Here is a 24,259-nt window from a genome sequence, read left to right on the forward strand (position 1 = left end):
AATCTTGAATGTGTGGCCAGGTGGCCAATGATAATAAATCATTTAGAATTTTTCAATTCATTGTTTTAATTTGTCACACCAAACCATTAATTATCTAAAATACTTTCACAAAAGAGATGAAATGGGAAAGTGTCAGCAAAAATTGAATAAGGAAGATTGACACAAGTTGGAGGTGAACCTGCAACCTTCAACATTCCACACCTGTGCTCTACCAATTGTATTTATTTTATTTTATATATTTATTTTGACAACATCCAACAACGCAAGTGCCAGAACATGATGGAAGACTTATTTCCAGTTGGGTCCCTTGGTAGAAGATGTGGAAGGAAATTACAGTTTTAGTGGTGGGAGGAAAACCCCAGAATGATATTCTAGGGAAAACCCACGGAATCAGCTAGGGACTGAAAACCCAATCCACATATTGGCCCAGGCGGGATTCGAACCCGGGTCACAGCAGTGGAAGGCAAGGAAAGTACAGCTTCACCAACCTGGGCAAAATTTCATGGCGCTGCTTAACCAGTTCGCCCCGGATGACGTTTATACACGCAAAGGTTTTGTGGTTTTCGGAACGGATGACAGATAAACACGCAGGGAGCGAGTCCCGAAATATCTGTCAGCGACCCGCTCGCAGCGAGCGAGACTGGTTAACAGTTAGCAGAAAAGTTGTGCTTACTATAGCAGAAAAATGTGCTAACCTTGATCACTATTTCACGGCATGTATGTGCCAACAGTTGCGCGCGCATGGTGATTTCTATTGTTACGTCACTAAGTTAAGCAAGATTTTCCTCTGAAGTAAGCGTGCCTTTTGCTGTGCATGCTTACAGTCTCCATGAAATAGATGGAGGCTCTTTTAGCATAAAATTGTGTGCTTCGCAGCTCCATGAAATTAGGCCCTGATCCCCAACTGAACTACTGTTACCTTGCCCATGTACATGCATTTTGGTGGTCTTCAAATTTTGAATACCTTTATTCAGCAGTGTTTTTGGCTTGATCACCCCAAACAAAGAATGTTGGGCTACTAAGTTCAGTTGGTAGAGCACCAGTGTCTTATCCTGTAATTTTTGTTTTTCACTCTGAAATTCATCGTTAATTCAGCTGAGGCAGGAACAGGCCAGTTCATTTCTAACATGACAAACTTCGTCAAAATAAACCCCTGCATTCTGATTGTGTATATTACTCTTATATTAATTTGTGGTTGTGGAATTGATAATGCCGATAACGTCAACATATTTGTAATATGATATTTAACTTGCTGATATGTTCAGCATTTTTTTCGGTTATAGTTTTCTTTTGGGGATGCCCCTGATTGCGCAAAAAAAGGATTGCTCAAGCAAGTTTTCTCTGGGAAAATTCTTGAAATTGAATTATGATTGTTTTTGGACATAGCGCTATAGTTCTTTTCAAAATTGTGGTGAAAACCCTGGTTTGGCTAAAATTGACCCGCAGATTTTTTGGGTTGAAATCAGAAAATATTCTCAGTCCGAGTTTGCCAAAATTGACAGGTGTTTGAGGAGCCAGTCAGCTTTTAGATGTCTGTACAAAAATCTTTAGATGTCTGGTTACCAGACCCCTTGTGATTGATGCCTGGCTTACACTCATTGTAAAATTGCTGGCACCAGTCTATTTTGAATAACGATGCTGATTTGCTTGATAAGTCTCGAGTGAAATATTGTGTTATTCTGCTGAGATTATTGTCTGATTTTGTTGGTTTTCATAGTAACTCCTTGCGCAGTTAAAATTGCTCCCAGCCCATAGAAAGTAATATAATTGTATACAAACAAAACAAAAAACAGTATTTATCATTGAATGGAATCCCTTCCTTCCAAGATTTACTATTGTTGATATTTTTCGTGTATATTATTATTAATCCAGTTTAAACTATTGTAAGATATCTATAAATATATATACATATATCTAATTAATTCTAGGAGAAAAAAAACAATTAACGGTTGGAATAGGCAGTATAGTGTAGACTTAATAAAAGAGACTGACTTGGTTTGCTTGAAATTCTAAAGACGTTCTCATGATGATGAAACAACAGAGAAAATTGGTCTTCTCAAAAATGCAATAACAATTTATTGATACGGATATCATGAACAGGTTGTAAGTTTTGGAAGATGAATTTTCTACCGGTCATTGAAAAAAGGCAGTGGGCAAAGGGTTCCTATGTTTTGTCATGGAAACTAGAAATGTCGCAGTGGCATTTTCACTGTTAGTCATGGATGTTAACTGGAGTTTCAAAATGAAAAAAAAAAAATCCATCCAGAATGATCAAGTTCTGGTCCAGGAAAGATGTCGAGGAATTTTACAATGATTGGGAGAGGAAATGGAGCTAGTGAATTCCTTCGGTTTTCACTGATAAATCTTTTTTTAGGAAACTCCTGAAGGTAATTTTCACAGAAATGGTCATGACGGTTGGGTAATATATCACTAGATTTTGATCACTGATTGTACATGTAGTGTTGAAATATCTATGATTGGCCATGGCAAAGAAATTTATGGATCTTTTGCGGTTTGGTCAAGACATCTGATGTGGATATTGCCATTGAAAGATCACATCTTGTACTCATAATTTTCAGCAGTTTTTGTACATGAGTAAAGGAAGAAGGATTTTTAAGAAAGTCGTGAGAACAGCAGGACATTGCACTGAACAACTTCAGTAAAGAGACTATTCCATGAAATAAAGAGTTTGTTTCCACAATATATCCATTTTAATATATGTGAGAAAGTTGTATGATTATGAAAACTTATAAAGCATACAGAGTACCGGTATAACGGCTGTTTCTAAGCTACATTTATCACTTTACTGTGTTCTTAAATTGTGTTTAAGTACTGGTATATATTATATAACTGGCGTACAGATCCTTGTCATTTGATTGGTGGAACTCACATCACGTGACATTCATTATTGTTGCCATTCACGCCGGGGCTCAAAAAGCTCAGTCGCCCATGGTGAATGGGACTATTCAACAGCTAGGATCATCCTTGTGCCATGGCGTGGTATGGTATGGTGTGAGCGTTCTTGTGTTCCCATCAAGAGCCAGTAGCTACAGAGTTGGGTTAAAACATTTCGTGAAGGGTGATTTGGAAGACAGAAATTCATTTCCCACCAATTTTGTATTGAAATAGAAGTTCGTTTTAACTGTAAATCAAATGACAAGGATCTATAACTGACATGTCAGTTATATAAAGTAATTATTGAGTGGCTTTAAATTGTGAACTGGGAGGAATATTATCGCTCGGTAAAATCTGGACTTTTCCATTTCACTTGGCTTCGCCTCATGTAATAAAAAAGTCCAGATTTTACTGAGCGATAATATTCCTCTCATTCCACTCTGACCCACTCAATATTTGTATAACAGTTCTCGAGACTGGCTTTGGGCAGCCAGCAGAGGGCAGTGTACATAAAGGTAACAGATGGCATTTATCGTGTTCTGGAAACAAACTCTTCAAATATGGGACAGTTGACATCTTCGCTGAAACAGCAGTTCCTGCAGGATGTTATGTTTTTGCTGCAAATCTGCCAAGTCACGTCTCTGGATAGAAAACAGTTTTCTTTTTAATTTCCAGATCTTGTGTAAATGATTTGCTTTTTATTTATTTGTTGGTTTAAACAGTGTTTCTACATTATAGTGGACATGTACATATAGAAGACAGGAGGAATCTTTGGGGGGGGGGGTTTTATTGGAAGATTGTTGTGGATTTGGTTTTGCTACGAAAACTGAGGGAAAGAATTATTTGGATATGAAGGAAACAAATCTTACAGCCTGGATAATCTTAAGGCTCTGCTGAACATGATAAAGCCTGGTTCATACTCTGTGCGAAAGCAAAAGCGAAAGCGAAGGCGAATTTGTGACGTCATGGCAAGTATTCGCGCTGCGAATTCGTAAAAGTTGAACATATTTCAACTCGGGCGAATTTCGCAGCGATTGTTTCGATTCGCATTCACGTGAAGTATGAACCAGGCTCAACGTGTGTTTTTAGGTGTCTTGTGTGTCCAAACTTTTGTGCAAAAAAAAGTTCCACCTCTTTTTGATTGCACGAAATATTACACAGAATGCAGATTGGGTTACCACGTCCCCCATAGCCTTGTGTGCATTTATCCTGAAAAAAAATCATGGAATCTTGTTGGGCATCAGACTATTTTGGAATACCGAACTGGCTTATTGTGACATTTCAAGGAAGAATTTTGAGACTTGTTCATGTTTCAGCAGAATTGGTCTTTTCCTTTCCTTTGTTTTGTGTGGACATTGTTATGATCCAAAAGTACATGTATACCTCTGCCTTTTTTTTTCGGTGATTACATTTTTTCACATGTCTGCACTGGTAAGAACATCATGTCATGTGCATGGACCATTCACATAGGCAAGAATTCCAAGCTTACTTGGTAAACTATCTGTGCTAAATGTTCAAACAGGGCCTGAAATGATTGGGGTCTGATAAAAATCTGCCTTGAGATCAAGGCTAAATGTTGGCCAGCACTTGAAGGCCTGTGCCTTTTGCCTAATGATAACTACTGGGACATTTTGGACTTGATCCAAGACTGAACGTTTACTTAGACTCGGTACAAGTTCTGAACTATTGTTTGGTCTTGCCAAAGTTACTTGGCCTTTTTCTTTGGGGGGGGGGGCTTTGATTGCAGTCATATTTTAATGAGTAGCCATTCCTTCCATGGGCAGACTCGATTGTCGTGTGCACATTTTTTTATTAGTCAACAGACAGGCTTGTCCAAATATTCATAATTTATCACATTCTATTAGTAAATAAGTCCCAGTTTGGTTTCTCTTCTAGAAAATGTGCTTTAATGAAGTATCGGTTGAACAAAGCAAATGCCCAAAAATGGAAATTTAACCTATGACCTTAATTTGGAAGATATTTTTGCCTAAATTGCAAGTAATTGTACAGCGTAATTATTTTTTTTATGGGAAATTTAAAAAAAAGTCCAATTAACAGCCTATTTTGCAATCAGATTGTTTAAATCACCTACAGACCCAATAAATTTCCCATTCGAATCGAATTCATAAATTAGTTTGGACAAGCCTGCAGAGTATTGACATCTTTTTGTAGAAATTTGATTGTGCTCTAATAAACGGATCAAGAGGTCAAGTTGATTACTGTCTAGAGTTTTGGTTGTGACTTTGAGAGCAAGATGTTGATATTGTAGATAGAGATTGACAATGAGAAATTAATATGCTTTGTATTGAAACACTTTTTGAAGACGGATTGATGTTGACGGGAACCCAGCACTGGTTTGAATGCAGTTTTATTTGTCCGCATTTTACATTGAATGGATAGGCTGGAAAAATAAGTGGCCTCCAAATCAGGCTAGCTTTCAGTAGGGAAAAAAAAGGACAATTTCAAATTCCCTTTCCAAAACCAACCACAAAATTATCAAACAAGAATTTTAACAAAAAAAAGATGGATTTATATCAGTGGTGTTTGTTGATAAATTATTAAATCAAAGTGTTTTGTTGTTGAAGAAAGGGTTTTGGAATTCCCATAAATAAAGATCCCATTTCCCCAACTGACCCCAAACAGACTCGGGCTTCTAAAAGCTTTTTGCACAAAAAAGTTTCTTTTCCAGCCACAGATATTGATCACCTCAATGTATCTTATTCCTCATGAGAATGACCTTTTCTTTTCCTGTTTGTAATAACCAGTCATACCAAATTGTCCATTACAGTTTGGCATATAAAATCCATCACTGTTTGCACCACTATTGATTTTTTGATGAGAAATGCACCATCCCTTAAAAATTCAAAGTTACTACAATTGGACCAATAGGATTAAAAGAAAATAAAATTATGCACTTTAGATTTGATCAATGTTATGCAAGATAGATGTCGACCACTGTGTTTCCAATGTATTCTGGGGAATCCCTATATGAATGGTGACAAATTTTCGCACCATTTTTTGAGTCACACAAAAGTTGAGAATGAGATATCTCCACACAGAACTGGTTTTGTTAGTAAAACCAATGCAGCTCCAAATTGATCAAAAGTTATGAACTGATCACGATGATGAGTGGATTTTCAAAAGTCTTTACTGACATTTTCAGCATCTGAAGGGTTTTTATAGATATCACATCACTTTTCTGTCTTGAAAAATATTAGCTTGACCTTACCAAAAATAATTTTGTTCAACCCAAAGGCACCTGAAAGGAGTTGACTACGTATATTTCTTTGTGTTCAAATCACGTGTAATAAAGAGGTTCCAGTTTTGCCGTCTGAAAAGAATTGAGAGTCTATGTGTCAGTTATTGAAAGTGGACTTGTTACAATGACATCCAGTTGCACCCCCCCCCCCCCCCCCCCTTCAAAGCACTGTGGTGAAATGCTAATAGTTGTGAGCTAAATAATTTATTAAGCAGAAATTATTGAAAGCGGAAGATTTCTTTTTTTCTATCCTTTTCCCCCACTCATTACAGATAGTCCCTTTTTAACAAAGAAAAAATCCCTCCCCCCCCCGCCCCTTTTTTTCCCTAGGAATGTGTGTAGTCTTAATTCAAAACGTCTGCTTGAGAAGGAAGATCCGCTGCATGCGTGCAGAATTCCTTCAATAACCATGTGATTTTTTCATGACAACTCGAATGCAAGTGACAATTTTAAAATAGCCTGATTAATTACTGCCAATTACAGTGTGAAGCAAAGTGTGAAGGATCAAGGACTATTAAGGGATAGTAAACTACGCCGACTTGTGTTGCAGACTAGTCAAACACCGCACATTGGTAAGTGCGCCCCCAAGAGTTCTTGTATGTTGTGTAATATAATACAAGTACATGCACCATCTACCATGCAGTAAGTGGGTCAACCGTGATTTGATTGCGGCTGTCAAACTTTGAAGCCTTTTCAAGTTTGTTCAAGCGATTAAATATGATAGATGTTTTGTATTCACTACTAGATAGGCCAAATGTATTGGGGGCGTGTTGCCAGTCCACTTACAGTAACCGCCCGCTGTTTGGAGAAGTGTCATCGCGGTGGAAAATTTCAACACACACGGACTTCCTTAAGTTCCTGGATGATCACAGACACAGGCACGGTACACGTAACTGGGAATTCACTCGTTCCTTTGGCAACAATGTCGTCTGCATCGACTCAGCAGTGGTCAGATAAAATGCTGGAAGTTGTTAGATGGAGCAACTCTTTCTACTCTAAAGGTAGGCCTTTAAGCTCGGGACATGTAGGAATCGTGTGGTTCATTTTATCTTTGTCATGTTTGTTTTGTAAATTATTCAGTGAGTTAGTATTTTGGGTAATCCTTACCTTTTAGGACCCCGTTCCTATATAAAAGGTTGAAAGACGCACCAAAACAACTGACTTAATCAATTAGGCCTAGTAAACGACACCCAAAAGTGACATTTTGGTATCAACAGGTTGAATATTGTGGAGGAAAGAGGGCAGGGCTTTGATTTATGAGGGAAATTATGGGGTGTGGGTATTTTGCGGAACTTGCAGAACGTGCAGAACTCTGCGGAACTCTGCAAAATTGTTAATAAAACACTAAATTAAGATGAAATACTGGCTTTAAAAGTACAACAAGCGACAAATCTCATTATTAAGTCCCAAAATCGTCACATTCTACCCTTAAATAAATTGAAAATAAAAGATTTCCCACCTGTTTGTGCCGTCGTATAATAATTGTGTGTAGTATTTGCAGAACAGTGCAGAACACATGCTGTACAGGGATACATGCCGTTTACAAACCAAGGGTGCAGCTTTGACTCAGTGCTCTGTGAAGCACGTGTTTTAAACAGTTGATAGGGGGATAATGTACCGCTGCAGAACGAATTCTGCAGAAGTAACATTATGGTATGATCGTAATGTTTTATTTGCAATGTCAACAATTGTCTTATATCCTCCACAAGTTTATGGGAAGGCCTTCTGTATCAATAGTTCCATGTTTTACCCAGGCAACGCAATCAATGGGTATGGGCCTCCGAGAGTTTCGCGTTTTACACAGGCAGAATCAAAATTAAAAATCATCACAATGTTTTAATTTTAATCTGGATAAGTGTATTATATTCTCAACAACTCCTCTGATTTTTTTCTTTCAGAAATTCACCCGGGAAGTCCTTTTAAAATGAGAGTTCCGCGTGTTACCCACCTTGGTTTTTTGTGCAAATAGGCCTATGCACGGTATGTGCAGTATACGCGTACTGGCTCCGATGCCGTAGGAGGGGGCATCTTTATCGATGCAGAACCAACATTAAAAATCGTCACAATGTTTTAATTTTCATCTGGATAAATGTATTATATTCTCAACAACTCCTGTGATTTTTTTCTTTCCCAAATTCACCCGGGAAGACCTTTTAAAATGAGAGTTCCGCGTTTTACCCACCTAAGTTTTTTTTGTCCAAGTAGGCCTATGCACGTTATGTGCAGTGTACACGTACTGGCTCCGATGCCGTAGGAGGGGGCATGTTTATCGCTGCAGAACCAACATTAAAAATCGTCACAATCTTTTAATTTTAATCTGGATAAATGTATTATATTCTCAACAACTCCTGTGATTTTTTTCTTTCCGAAATTCACCCGAGAAGACCTTTTAAAATGAGAGTTCCGCGTTTTACCCACCTAGGTTTTTTGTGCAAATAGGCCTATGCACGTTATGTGCAGTGTACACGTACTGGCTCCGATGCCGTAGGAGGGGGCATCTTTAGCGCTGCAGAACCAACATTAAAAATCGTCACAATGTTTTCATTTTAATCTGGATTAATGTATTATATTCTCAACAACTCCTCTGATTTTTTTCTTTCCGAAATTCACCCGGGAAGACCTTTTAAAATGAGAGTTCCGCGTTTTACCCACCTAGGTTTTTTTGTCCAAGTAGGCCTATGCACGTTATGTGCAGTATACGCGTACTGGCTCCGATGCCGTAGGAGGGGGCATCTTTAGCGCTGCAGAACCAACATTAAAAATCGTCACAATCTTTTAATTTTAATCTGGATTAATGTATTATATTCTCAACAACTCCTCTGATTTTTTTCTTTCGGAAATTCACCCGGGAAGACCTTTTAAAATGAGAGTTCCGCGTTTTACCCACCTAGGTTTTTTGTGCAAATAGGCCTATGCACGGTATGTGCAGTATACGCGTACTGGCTCCGATACCGTAGGAGGGGGCATCTTTAGCGCTGCAGAACCAACATTAAAAATCGTCACAATGTTTTAATTTTAATCTGGATAAATGTATTATATTCTCAACAACTCCTCTGATTTTTTTCTTTCCGAAATTCAGCCGGGAAGACCTTTTAAAAAAAGAGTTCCGCGTTTTACCCACCTAGGATTTTTTTGTCCAAATAGGCCTATTGCACGGTATGTACAGTATACGCGTACTGGCTCCGATACCGTAGGAGGGGGCATCTTGAGCGCTGCAGAACCAACATTAAAAATCGTCACAATGTTTTCATTTTAATCTGGATGAATGTATTATATTCTCAACAACTCCTGTGATTTTTTTCTTTCCGAAATTCACCCGGGAAGACCTTTTAAAATGAGAGTTCCGCGTTTTACCCACCTAGGTTTTTTTGTCCAAACAGGCCTATTGCACGGTATGTGCAGTATACGCGTACTGGCTCCGATGCCGTAGGAGGGGGCATCTTTAGCGCTGCAGAACCAACATTAAAAATCGTCACAATCTTTTAATTTTAATCTGGATGAATGTATTATATTCTCAACAACTCCTCTGATTTTTTTCTTTCGGAAATTCACCCGGGAAGACCTTTTAAAATGAGAGTTCCGCGTTTTACCCACCTAGGTTTTTTGTGCAAATAGGCCTATGCACGGTATGTGCATTATACGCGTACTGGCTCCGATACTGTAGGAGGGGGCATCTTTAGCGCTGCAGAACCAACATTAAAAATCGTCACAATCTTTTAATTTTAATCTGGATTAATGTATTATATTCTCAACAACTCCTCTGATTTTTTTCTTTCCGAAATTCACCCGGGAAGACCTTTTAAAATGAGAGTTCCGCGTTTTACCCACCTAGGTTTTTTTGTCCAAACAGGCCTATTGCACGGTATGTGCAGTACATGTATACGCGTACTGGCTCCGATGCCGTAGGAGGGGGCATCTTTAGCGCTGCAGAACGAACATTAAAAATCGTCACAATGTTTTAATTTTAATCTGGATAAATGTATTATATTCTCAACAACTCCTCTGATTTTTTTCTTTCCGAAATTCACCCGGGAAGACCTTTTAAAATGAGAGTTCCGCGTTTTACCCACCTAGGTTTTTTGTGCAAATAGGCCTATTGCACGGTATGTGCAGTATACGCGTACTGGCTCCGATACCGTAGGAGGGGGCATCTTTAGCGCTGCAGAACCAACATTAAAAATCGTCACAATCTTTTAATTTTAATCTGGATTAATGTATTATATTCTCAACAACTCCTCTGATTTTTTTCTTTCCGAAATTCACCCGAGAAGACCTTTTAAAATGAGAGTTCCGCGTTTTACCCACCTAGGTTTTTTGTGCAAATAGGCCTATGCACGTTATGTGCAGTGTACACGTACTGGCTCCGATGCCGTAGGAGGGGGCATCTTTAGCGCTGCAGAACCAACATTAAAAATCGTCACAATCTTTTAATTTTAATCTGGATTAATGTATTATATTCTCAACAACTCCTCTGATTTTTTTCTTTCCGAAATTCACCCGAGAAGACCTTTTAAAATGAGAGTTCCGCGTTTTACCCACCTAGGTTTTTTGTGCAAATAGGCCTATGCACGTTATGTGCAGTGTACACGTACTGGCTCCGATGCCGTAGGAGGGGGCATCTTTAGCGCTGCAGAACCAACATTAAAAATCGTCACAATGTTTTCATTTTAATCTGGATTAATGTATTATATTCTCAACAACTCCTCTGATTTTTTTCTTTCCGAAATTCACCCGGGAAGACCTTTTAAAATGAGAGTTCCGCGTTTTACCCACCTAGGTTTTTTTGTCCAAGTAGGCCTATGCACGTTATGTGCAGTATACGCGTACTGGCTCCGATGCCGTAGGAGGGGGCATCTTTAGCGCTGCAGAACCAACATTAAAAATCGTCACAATCTTTTCATTTTAATCTGGATTAATGTATTATATTCTCAACAACTCCTCTGATTTTTTTCTTTCCGAAATTCACCCGGGAAGACCTTTTAAAATGAGAGTTCCGCGTTTTACCCACCTAGGTTTTTTGTGCAAATAGGCCTATGCACGGTATGTGCAGTATACGCGTACTGGCTCCGATACCGTAGGAGGGGGCATCTTTAGCGCTGCAGAACCAACATTAAAAATCGTCACAATGTTTTCATTTTAATCTGGATAAATGTATTATATTCTCAACAACTCCTCTGATTTTTTTCTTTCCGAAATTCAGCCGGGAAGACCTTTTAAAATAAGAGTTCCGCGTTTTACCCACCTAGGTTTTTTTTGTCCAAATAGGCCTATTGCACGGTATGTACAGTATACGCGTACTGGCTCCGATACCGTAGGAGGGGGCATCTTTAGCGCTGCAGAACCAACATTAAAAATCGTCACAATGTTTTAATTTTAATCTGGATGAATGTATTATATTCTCAACAACTCCTGTGATTTTTTTCTTTCCGAAATTCACCCGGGAAGACCTTTTAAAATGAGAGTTCCGCGTTTTACCCACCTAGGTTTTTTTGTCCAAACAGGCCTATTGCACGGTATGTGCAGTATACGCGTACTGGCTCCGATGCCGTAGGAGGGGGCATCTTTAGCGCTGCAGAACCAACATGAAAAATCGTCACAATCTTTTAATTTTAATCTGGATAAATGTATTATATTCTCAACAACTCCTCTGATTTTTTTCTTTCGGAAATTCACCCGGGAAGACCTTTTAAAATGAGAGTTCCGCGTTTTACCCACCTAGGTTTTTTGTGCAAATAGGCCTATGCACGGTATGTGCATTATACGCGTACTGGCTCCGATACCGTAGGAGGGGGCATCTTTAGCGCTGCAGAACCAACATTAAAAATCGTCACAATCTTTTAATTTTCATCTGGATTAATGTATTATATTCTCAACAACTCCTCTGATTTTTTTCTTTCCGAAATTCACCCGGGAAGACCTTTTAAAATGAGAGTTCCGCGTTTTACCCACCTAGGTTTTTTTGTCCAAACAGGCCTATTGCACGGTATGTGCAGTACATGTATACGCGTACTGGCTCCGATGCCGTAGGAGGGGGCATCTTTAGCGCTGCAGAACGAACATTAAAAATCGTCACAATGTTTTAATTTTAATCTGGATAAATGTATTATATTCTCAACAACTCCTCTGATTTTTTTCTTTCCGAAATTCACCCGGGAAGACCTTTTAAAATGAGAGTTCCGCGTTTTACCCACCTAGGTTTTTTGTGCAAATAGGCCTATTGCACGGTATGTGAAGTATACGCGTACTGGCTCCGATACCGTAGGAGGGGGCATCTTTAGCGCTGCAGAACCAACATTAAAAATCGTCACAATCTTTTAATTTTAATCTGGATGAATGTATTATATTCTCAACAACTCCTGTGATTTTTTTCTTTCCGAAATTCACCCGGGAAGACCTTTTAAAATGAGAGTTCCGCGTTTTACCCACCTAGGTTTTTTGTGCAAATAGGCCTATGCACGGTATGTGCAGTATACGCGTACTGGCTCCGATACCGTAGGAGGGGGCATCTTTAGCGCTGCAGAACCAACATTAAAAATCGTCACAATCTTTTATTTTAATCTGGATTAATGTATTATATTCTCAACAACTCCTCTGATTTTTTTCTTTCCGAAATTCACCCGGGAAGACCTTTTAAAATGAGAGTTCCGCGTTTTACCCACCTAGGTTTTTTTTGTCCAAACAGGCCTATTGCACGGTATGTGCAGTATACGCGTACTGGCTCCGATGCCGTAGGAGGGGGCATCTTTAGCGCTGCAGAACCAACATTAAAAATCGTCACAATGTTTTCATTTTAATCTGGATGAATGTATTATATTCTCAACAACTCCTGTGATTTTTTTCTTTCCGAAATTCACCCGGGAAGACCTTTTAAAATGAGAGTTCCGCGTTTTACCCACCTAGGTTTTTTGTGCAAATAGGCCTATGCACGTTATGTGCATTATACGCGTACTGGCTCCGATACTGTAGGAGGGGGCATGTTTATCGCTGCAGAACCAACATTAAAAATCGTCACAATCTTTTAATTTTAATCTGGATTAATGTATTATATTCTCAACAACTCCTCTGATTTTTTTCTTTCCGAAATTCACCCGGGAAGACCTTTTAAAATGAGAGTTCTGCGTTTTACCCACCTAGGTTTTTTTGTCCAAACAGGCCTATTGCACGGTATGTGCAGTACATGTATACGCGTACTGGCTCCGATGCCGTAGGAGGGGGCATCTTTAGCGCTGCAGAACGAACATTAAAAATCGTCACAATGTTTTAATTTTAATCTGGATAAATGTATTATATTCTCAACAACTCCTCTGATTTTTTTCTTTCCGAAATTCACCCGGGAAGACCTTTTAAAATGAGAGTTCCGCGTTTTACCCACCTAGGTTTTTTGTGCAAATAGGCCTATGCACGTTATGTGCAGTGTACACGTACTGGCTCCGATGCCGTAGGAGGGGGCATCTTTAGCGCTGCAGAACCAACATTAAAAATCGTCACAATGTTTTCATTTTAATCTGGATTAATGTATTATATTCTCAACAACTCCTCTGATTTTTTTCTTTCCGAAATTCACCCGGGAAGACCTTTTAAAATGAGAGTTCCGCGTTTTACCCACCTAGGTTTTTTGTGCAAATAGGCCTATGCACGGTATGTGCAGTATACGCGTACTGGCTCCGATACCGTAGGAGGGGGCATCTTTAGCGCTGCAGAACCAACATTAAAAATCGTCACAATCTTTTAATTTTAATCTGGATTAATGTATTATATTCTCAACAACTCCTCTGATATTTTTCTTTCCGAAATTCACCCGGGAAGACCTTTTAAAATGAGAGTTCCGCGTTTTACCCACCTAGGTTTTTTTTGTCCAAACAGGCCTATTGCACGGTATGTGCAGTATACGCGTACTGGCTCCGATGCCGTAGGAGGGGGCATCTTTAGCGCTGCAGAACCAACATTAAAAATCGTCACAATGTTTTCATTTTAATCTGGATGAATGTATTATATTCTCAACAACTCCTGTGATTTTTTTCTTTCCGAAATTCACCCGGGAAGACCTTTTAAAATGAGAGTTCCGCGTTTTACCCACCTAGGTTTTTTTGTCCAAACAGGCCTATTGCACGGTATGTGCAGTATACGCGTACTGGCTCCGATGCCGTAGGAGGGGGCATCTTTAGCGCTGCAGAACCAACATTAAAAATCGTCACAATGTTTTAATTTTAATCTGGATAAATGTATTATATTCTCAACAACTCCTGTGATTTTTTTCTTTCCGAAATTCACCCGGGAAGACCTTTTAAAATGAGAGTTCCGCGTTTTACCCACCTAGGTTTTTTGTGCAAATAGGCCTATGCACGGTATGTGCAGTATACGCGTACTGGCTCCGATACCGTAGGAGGGGGCATCTTTAGCGCTGCAGAACCAACATTAAAAATCGTCACAATGTTTTCATTTTAATCTGGATGAATGTATTATATTCTCAACAACTCCTGTGATTTTTTTCTTTCCGAAATTCACCCGGGAAGACCTTTTAAAATGAGAGTTCCGCGTTTTACCCACCTAGGTTTTTTTGTCCAAACAGGCCTATTGCACGGTATGTGCAGTATACGCGTACTGGCTCCGATGCCGTAGGAGGGGGCATCTTTAGCGCTGCAGAACCAACATTAAAAATCGTCACAATGTTTTAATTTTAATCTGGATAAATGTATTATATTCTCAACAACTCCTGTGATTTTTTTCTTTCCGAAATTCACCCGGGAAGACCTTTTAAAATGAGAGTTCCGCGTTTTACCCACCTAGGTTTTTTGTGCAAATAGGCCTATGCACGGTATGTGCAGTATACGCGTACTGGCTCCGATACCGTAGGAGGGGGCATCTTTAGCGCTGCAGAACCAACATTAAAAATCGTCACAATCTTTTAATTTTAATCTGGATTAATGTATTATATTCTCAACAACTCCTCTGATTTTTTTCTTTCCGAAATTCACCCGGGAAGACCTTTTAAAATGAGAGTTCCGCGTTTTACCCACCTAGGTTTTTTTTGTCCAAACAGGCCTATTGCACGGTATGTGCAGTATACGCGTACTGGCTCCGATGCCGTAGGAGGGGGCATCTTTAGCGCTGCAGAACCAACATTAAAAATCGTCACAATGTTTTAATTTTAATCTGGATAAATGTATTATATTCTCAACAACTCCTGTGATTTTTTTCTTTCCGAAATTCAGCCGGGAAGACCTTTTAAAATGAGAGTTCCGCGTTTTACCCACCTAGGTTTTTTGTGCAAATAGGCCTATGCACGGTATGTGCAGTATACGCGTACTGGCTCCGATACCGTAGGAGGGGGCATCTTTAGCGCTGCAGAACCAACATTAAAAATCGTCACAATCTTTTAATTTTAATCTGGATTAATGTATTATATTCTCAACAACTCCTCTGATTTTTTTCTTTCCGAAATTCACCCGGGAAGACCTTTTAAAATGAGAGTTCCGCGTTTTACCCACCTAGGTTTTTTTTGTCCAAACAGGCCTATTGCACGGTATGTGCAGTATACGCGTACTGGCTCCGATGCCGTAGGAGGGGGCATCTTTAGCGCTGCAGAACCAACATTAAAAATCGTCACAATGTTTTCATTTTAATCTGGATGAATGTATTATATTCTCAACAACTCCTGTGATTTTTTTCTTTCCGAAATTCACCCGGGAAGACCTTTTAAAATGAGAGTTCCGCGTTTTACCCACCTAGGTTTTTTTGTCCAAACAGGCCTATTGCACGGTATGTGCAGTATACGCGTACTGGCTCCGATGCCGTAGGAGGGGGCATCTTTAGCGCTGCAGAACCAACATTAAAAATCGTCACAATGTTTTAATTTTAATCTGGATAAATGTATTATATTCTCAACAACTCCTGTGATTTTTTTCTTTCCGAAATTCACCCGGGAAGACCTTTTAAAATGAGAGTTCCGCGTTTTACCCACCTAGGTTTTTTTGTGCAAATAGGCCTATGCACGGTATGTGCAGTATACGCGTACTGGCTCCGATACCGTAGGAGGGGGCATCTTTAGCGCTGCAGAACCAACATTAAAAATCGTCACAATGTTTTAATTTTAATCTGGATGAATGTATTATATTCTCAACAACTCCTGTGATTTTTTTCTTTCCGAAATTCACCCGGGAAGACCTTTTAAAATGAGAGTTCCGCGTTTTACCCACCTAGGTTTTTTTGTCCAAACAGGCCTATTGCACGGTATGTGCAGTATACGCGTACTGGCTCCGATGCCGTAGGAGGGGGCATCTTTAGCGCTGCAGAACCAACATTAAAAATCGTCACAATGTTTTAATTTTAATCTGGATAAATGTATTATATTCTCAACAACTCCTGTGATTTTTTTCTTTCCGAAATTCAGCCGGGAAGACCTTTTAAAATGAGAGTTCCGCGTTTTACCCACCTAGGTTTTTTGTGCAAATAGGCCTATGCACGGTATGTGCAGTATACGCGTACTGGCTCCGATACCGTAGGAGGGGGCATCTTTAGCGCTGCAGAACCAACATTAAAAATCGTCACAATCTTTTAATTTTAATCTGGATTAATGTATTATATTCTCAACAACTCCTCTGATTTTTTTCTTTCCGAAATTCACCCGGGAAGACCTTTTAAAATGAGAGTTCCGCGTTTTACCCACCTAGGTTTTTTTTGTCCAAACAGGCCTATTGCACGGTATGTGCAGTATACGCGTACTGGCTCCGATGCCGTAGGAGGGGGCATCTTTAGCGCTGCAGAACCAACATTAAAAATCGTCACAATGTTTTAATTTTAATCTGGATGAATGTATTATATTCTCAACAACTCCTGTGATTTTTTTCTTTCCGAAATTCACCCGGGAAGACCTTTTAAAATGAGAGTTCCGCGTTTTACCCACCTAGGTTTTTTTGTCCAAATAGGCCTATTGCACGGTATGTGCAGTATACGCGTACTGGCTCCGATGCCGTAGGAGGGGGCATCTTTAGCGCTGCAGAACCAACATTAAAAATCGTCACAATCTTTTAATTTTAATCTGGATTAATGTATTATATTCTCAACAACTCCTCTGATTTTTTTTCTTTGGAAATTCACCCGGGAAGACCTTTTAAAATGAGAGTTCCGCGTTTTACCCACCTAGGTGGTTTGTGCAAATTGGCCTATTGCACGGTATGTGCAGTAGGATATCAGACAAGTCGACCGTTGAGACAACTCGACTCGGGACAAGTCGACCGTTGAGACAACTCGACCGTTAGACAGGTCGACCGTTGAGACAACTGGACTCGGGACAACTCGACCGTTGAGACTGCTCGACTAAATGGAAATGAATACACGTGGATCAGAAAAAGTTGCACAAATCTGTGGCAAGACCGATCACGGGCGCGGCGCGGGCATACTCGATGTACAGAGGGCGCTCCGATCCGGTGGCCGTCGCGTCGGGCCGGTGCGCCCCGCCCGGCCGCGAGGACCGGGCCGGGCTCGGCACGCGGGCACGTCGACCGGTGCGGCAAGTGGGCACACAGGCCCGGCAAAAACGATGCCACCGTGCACGGTACGGCCACGTTGATCGGGGATGCGCGCACGTGGCCCAGAACAAACGAACGATGTGCACGGCCAATCACGCTGCGCTATATCGGCTCTTTTAATGCAAAAAAAAACCCTTCATATGTCATTACTCCCAAACGGCGACCAGCCGCCGTCAAAATCCCCGGTACTTTCCCCAAACCTAGGCCCAAAACATGCGAGGCGACTTGTCTCAACGGTCGACTTGTCGCACATACGGTCGAGTTGTCTCAACGGTCGACTTGTCTGACCCCCGTTCAGTGTATACCATTCAACGTATTACCAACCAAAAAGATTATGGCAGAATGGAATAATCCGTGTCCAACTTTGTGGTTTATAGTGGACACGATATTTTTCAGGGAAGATTGAAAGCAAGCGTGAATGAAGTTTAAGATTTAGATTCCGATATTGAATACACAATAATAAAAAAAATGTTTTCAACAATGAGCAAGCAACCGCCGAATACAAACTGGTTCCCAGTTTGTAGTTGTAGTGGACTTCACTTTTTAACGCCCGTCTTCGCATACAATATGCATGCAAACCATAACAAAGCAGTGGCCAAAAAGAAACTTGATCACATCATGATCACATACGCATCCTTCTTGTGAAATCGATTCAATTACCTTTTTCATATATTTACTATATGCGTATTATATACCCTGACAAATCAATACGCGCTACAAACCCTGCAACATAAAATATGAAATAAGATAACTTCAGAAAATGCATTATTTATGTACTGCCTGACATGCCTCAAATCACACACAGGCAACACAATACGATCGAATGTGTTAACACAATCTCATTGACCGATCAACGACTGCAAACTTCAAGCTAAAAAAGAAAGGTGGTGTTGAACTATTCGGGATAAAAACTCGGTGGGGGGAGGGGGATGGGAGAAAAACAAAAAGTCATCAATGTATGTTGAATGTGAAACTCCCGGCTACGAGGTGGATAGATCGAGTGGCGGGGTATTCTGCAATTGTGCCTGAAACGGTACTTACCGAGAGAATATGGCGAAACGTACTTTGAGAACATGGGTATGATGGAACATGCACAATGATGGATGGAGCATGGAGGAACACACCGCACAGAAGAAGTTCGTCACTTATCGATCCACTCAGTCATACCATGGTCATATAGCAAGCAACCATGAAGGAACAGACACTGCAACATGTCTAAAAACAGTAGAAATAGGCTCAGGGGAGGTGATTACTCCTGCACAAAACATACCCGAAATCCTGTCAGTTTGGTCAAGGTGCAAATTTTAGACATGTAAACTTGCAGAAAAAGGACATTTGTAGGAGCCGATGAACTTTAGATGAGGGCACGATACACAATGATGATGGCAATATGGATAAAAAACTTCTTAAAGTCTTGTGCGTGCAATTCCATACAGCAACATGCGCATGCGCACTTTTTGATGTAGCTTGTCATGGATTATCTGCAGGTGGTCACTCTCTGTTTTCTTTTCAGATTACGGCTGCCTCTGTTTTCTGTAAACTATTTCAAGATGGACTGAAGTTAACAGGACAATGGATTAGTTTGATTACAGATCACTTGCGCCGTTGTAAATGCTTCGTGTTCAACCAGTTTGCTAACAAGGTTTGGTAATTTTGAAGACGGGAAATCACAATCACGTGTACAAGAAACGTTTCATATTAAGAGAACGAAAGTGCATTCGCCCATGTTTGTAGTCTGCTGACAGATTGCAGCGTCTCTCCATTAATTAAAAAAATATTACGGGTATTAAAGATTACGTTGTATTGTTTTTAAATCGATCGTAGATAGCCTTTGTTTCAATAATTACAGAGTTTTAACGAAATCATTTCTGTCCAAGTCGAGTCGAGTCCCAATACAAATTTTAGCAAGTCAAATCAAGTCTCAATTCATTTGTTTTACAAGTCAAGTAAAGTCTCCAGTCATTTTTTCAAAAAGTCAAGTCAAGCCCCAAGTTTATTTTTTTCAAAGTCATCTCAAAGTAGTATAACACGCATTTTCCTATAACATTTTAAAACTTGTTCCATAAATGTGAGATGTTTGAAGGACGACTGACCAAAATGTCCTTCAAAACTATTTTGTGTAATGCATGCATGATGTGTATTCTTTTTACTTTAAGGCGGAATGGGGGTAGCAGCCGTTTTCCGGTCGCATTTAGCACGTGTAGCCTGTCAAACTGACACAGTATTGCGAACTCGCACTAAACAGACTCTATGGGGATTAACTATCCAAATTTAACTAAACTCAGGATCTTGGAAGGGAAAAGTCTCGAGGACACTTAATTAATGGAGATAGGAGACCAAACCGACAAAAAAATTTCAACAAAGAGGAACCGAAAGAATTGATAATAATACAATAAACGTAAAATCAAAGACAATTAACCAACTCCAAAGAATAAACTCTTCAATCAAAAGTAAAGACTAAAAAAAGGTACAACCTTAAGCCAGAAAGACAAACAAAAAGTAAAGGCCAAAAAAATTAATTAAGAATGGTGCATATAATGAAGTCTGTAAAGTTACAAAAGAGAAAACATATTAGAAAAAAAGGTAATGAATTATCAGGGACAATAAACGACTTCGAAGATAAAAACGAAGCGGGAGACAATCCCCCAACTCTTGGATTAGCACATCATAAAATAACTGAACAGGCTCCCAACTATTTGCACTAGGCCATAGGCCATTGAGCGGTGTGAAACCAAAAAAATGGGAGCACAAGGTAAAATAATTAAGGAAATCTTTAACTCCTATGAAAATGTACAAGAAAAAGCGTTACAAATCTAGCATTGAAATGAGCTTTCAACCTAGTTTCTTAAGAAAACAAGGCCAAACAAATGTATATCCTTGCACAACACCAAGGTTGAAAACGACTAAGAAACTTCTCAAAAGAATTCAATCAAAGAGAGAGAATTACATTAAAACAACACTAAAAATTGCTCATCAAAAGCGGGATAAGGTGAACCATGATCCAAACAAGCACAAAAATGTGCCTATAGCAAAGCAAGAGAAAAAAATAAGAAAGTTAAAGCAAAATGTTGCAAAACTATAGACGACAAAAAAATCACGTTAAAAACCAAAAATTCAAAAGAACTGAAACTATAGATTTCATTTTCAATAAATTATTTCACATAATAAATGAAAGAGGAAAACATTTGACAAAGGCAAACTCAACACTGCTTCGAACAGACTAAACGCAAGCAGCACCAATGAAAACTATCAATGTAACGGCGAGAAATGGCTCACTTCAAATTTCCCGGTTCAAAATGATAAAGTCGCGATTTAGTTTTTAAGCTGGTACAAAGAAGAAAAGGAACCAAGTAAACAAAATAATATACTTCTCAAAAAAAGTAATTTCGAACAGACTAAACGCAAGCAGCACCAATGAAAACTATCAATGTAACGGCGAGAAATGGCTCACTTCAAATTTCCCGGTTCAAAATGATAAAGTCGCGATTTAGTTTTTAAGCTGGTACAAAGAAGAAAAGGAACCAAGTAAACAAAATAATATACTTCTCAAAAAAAGTAATTTCCTCTCAAGATCTTCAACAAACAACTAACAATTTCGATCCTTAAATAAGAAAAAAAAACTGAATTTTCCCATATACCGTTCGTGTACACAGACCAGAATTACCATTCATACATATGAATAAGTAATTAGCCAGGATTCCAAAACACTTTGACATTTGGTCATGAAATTTCTTGGGTATGTTCATGAAGAATTGCTGTATGCATGAACCGAGTTTCAAAACTGTTCGTCACTCGATAGCCGAGATCTGGGGGGGGGGGGGGGGCGGAATCCCCCGGCTGAGAGATGGTTAAAATAACCCGGCCCCTTTAGGGTTAAATTTACAAAGTATGAAATAGTGCTTGTGGTTAACAAAAATCTACAAAAAAAATCCGAAGATCTATGTGACACTTTGATTACAAATCAAAAGATCGCCAGGTATTGCCCTAAACATCCCAAGCAGTTGCCACACTGACCACGTGACCAAAAGGTGTACTTGCGTCATGTTCATAGGGTTGCACACCAGTACCTACTTCAGAAATTCATAAAAAATACTCTTAAGTGTATGAGGTGTTCAACACGTACCTCACATGAAAGCTTATTTCATCATCTCTCATTTTCGGTTCAAGTTTGGGGGGGGGGGGAACAATGACTTTTGGGAGAAAATTCCATCCAAAGCTGATGACCCCTAAAAGCAGTGCTGAAGCCCATTGCCCTTTTTTAAAATGGTCGCCTACGCTCCAGTGAAAAATAGAGCCATTTTAGTGCATAATCATCATCCACATTTTACAAAAATACAAGCTCGCAGTCCTCTGCACGGCTTCCACCAACAAACACTCAAGTTCATGGCCCACAATATGCTCAATGAGGGCATGCGAATCGTGATTTGGCCGGCGTTGGCAATTTCGGACCGATTTAGTGGCCTGCACCTATAGTAGCTATCACCGTTTGCGAGTTAGCCACGCCACTTAAGACTCAACCTAAGGGTGTTTTTGAACACTTATTTGATTTTTGTTGATCACATATTTTGCGCGTTCCGCGTCCATATATATATTATGTACTTGGACAATATTTCACAAGCTGCGTTCACGCAATTCTATCGCGATTCTATCGCGATATGTCAATTATCTCCAAAGATATAGAAAAGAAAAGACTATATCTCCCGTCCCAACTATCTACGGCACTCAGAATTGACCTATCGCGGTAAAATCGCGCCAACGCAGGTTGTGAAATATTAGCCCCCAAAAAGATGAGAATAAGTGTATGCAGAACGCGCAGAATCAGACACAAACAAACCGTAGTGTACACAATTTCAATAGGGTTGTCTAAGGGCTGCGCCATGTTGTTTCCCATCATGCCTTGCGCGATCTAAACGAACATTTTCCCTCATGACCCTTTACCATCACCGTCTTTACCGACCACTTTACAATCTTGGTGTCCCCTATGCCAGACATGTGGATGAAAACCATTCTTTACATAAGCATTTAGGCGAAATCTCATTTCCAAAAAATTGTAGATAATAGGAACTCGTTTCTAAAGAAAAAGAAGATTGAGGGTTAATCTGTGAAGACACACACAACCAACATCAACGGACCCTGGAGCATGGAACGCTGTCTGATCGCATGCATGTTAATAAACAATTCATGGACACTTGTAACAAGCTGGGTTATAAATCACCCCCAGGTTGACATGAGTTCCTGCATGTAAACCGTTCTTTCCATTGTCTTTAATGACCAATTATAGGCAGTGCCACAGACATTCTGTCCCCGTTTTATGGTCATCCAACTATTCCAAACTGACAAGCTTAATAATTAAGTTACACAAGTCCGATTACGCGCTTTATTGTCAGGTTTGACCCTGCACAGTCACTCCTTAGTCTGTCCAATATGGAGCTAAATGTACGTCCATGGTCTGTTTAAGATAACAGTGCGAAGCTTACCCGCATGAAATGACATGCACACCACAAAAGTAGCAAACGATGTAATTGCTACAGCGTGCAAAATGACCCCAAGAAAGTAAAGACAGTTGACTAGAATCGTAATTTCAGGTCCCCTTCAATTAATCCTAAAAGTGAGCGATTTTGTCTTTCAGGTAAAACACTTAATATAAACGTTAGAGAGAGATCTGACATTAGCGTTTTAATAATGAAAATGCAGCTGAAACCCCCAAACGGCATGAAGGTTAGCATTTGTTTGCTTAGCGACTTGTCATAATGGGTGCGATAAAAAGAAGAACATACATTTCCACAAGAATATGCGAGTTGCCCCCTGACGTTGTGAGCACATTGGCTGCAGATAAGCAGCTGTCGACGTTGTTTGTGATTTTGGGCGTCTGTAACCCTCCAAAAAAAAGGCGCTTTTTCTATTCGAATCTTTTGCGGAAAAGTCAGGTCGGAAACTGACAAAGTAGCGATGACCTTTGCACTAATGTACATGTTGGGCTGCATCAGTCTACAGATTTTTCTAGGGCTGCGCCCATTAAAAATACGCGGTGACGCGCTGAAAATAGACATAGATAATTATGATACTGACAAATATGAGACAATTATCAACATTAGTGTACAGTTACAAAACTTTGCGATCGCTGTAAAGGTTACTTCTACAGCGGTAAACACGTCACTCACAACGGTACGAAACCGATAATTTTATGTACATGCCCGCAGGGGCGAATTGAGGTCGGGTTTTTTTTGGGGGGGGGGGGGAGGGTCCTCAGAAAATCAATGTTGAAAATGTAGACATTAGTTTAGTCGGAAAAGGGGGGTATCGTGCACCCTCAGAAATCAATTTTTAATCAACGTTTCTAGATCAGAAAAAATGCGTAGAAAACGATTTGCTAAGTTAAAAAAAATAAAAAAATGTCCCACGTATTGTTTTAATGCAAATTAGTGCCGCCATTACCGAAAAATCTATTTTAATTATATCTCAGCCAATATTGCAGATAACTGAACGAACTAGGTGTCTAAACCCATGTTTTCAAGGTCAGAGATCACAATAAAACTATTCTGGAAGTGACCACATATGTCTGTGGCATAGGAAAATG

General features: G+C 39.7%; 1 protein-coding gene and 1 long non-coding RNA gene across 2 annotated transcripts in view; one reads left to right on the forward strand and one right to left on the reverse strand.

Annotated features, from left to right (window-relative positions):
• Positions 1-6,772: 6,772 nt before the first annotated feature.
• The window catches only part of LOC119726635 (uncharacterized protein YJR142W-like), a 40,398-nt gene continuing 22,911 nt past the window's right edge, over positions 6,773-24,259 (forward strand). Inside the window, exon 1 of the mRNA XM_038198390.1 lies at positions 6,773-7,155. Within this exon, the coding sequence (XP_038054318.1) occupies positions 6,909-7,155 (247 nt within the window). The 5' untranslated portion in view covers positions 6,773-6,908. The remainder of the gene's footprint in view (positions 7,156-24,259) is intronic.
• LOC119726636 lies at positions 7,426-7,800 on the reverse strand. Its single transcript, XR_005270849.1, has 2 exons — positions 7,614-7,800; positions 7,426-7,476 (listed from the first exon to the last, which is right to left on the reverse strand). It is a non-coding gene; the product is annotated as an uncharacterized LOC119726636 (long non-coding RNA).

Source organism: Patiria miniata, unplaced genomic scaffold (assembly GCF_015706575.1).
Source record: "Patiria miniata isolate m_02_andy unplaced genomic scaffold, ASM1570657v1 HiC_scaffold_2, whole genome shotgun sequence".
Classification (NCBI taxonomy): Eukaryota; Metazoa; Echinodermata; class Asteroidea; order Valvatida; family Asterinidae; genus Patiria; species Patiria miniata.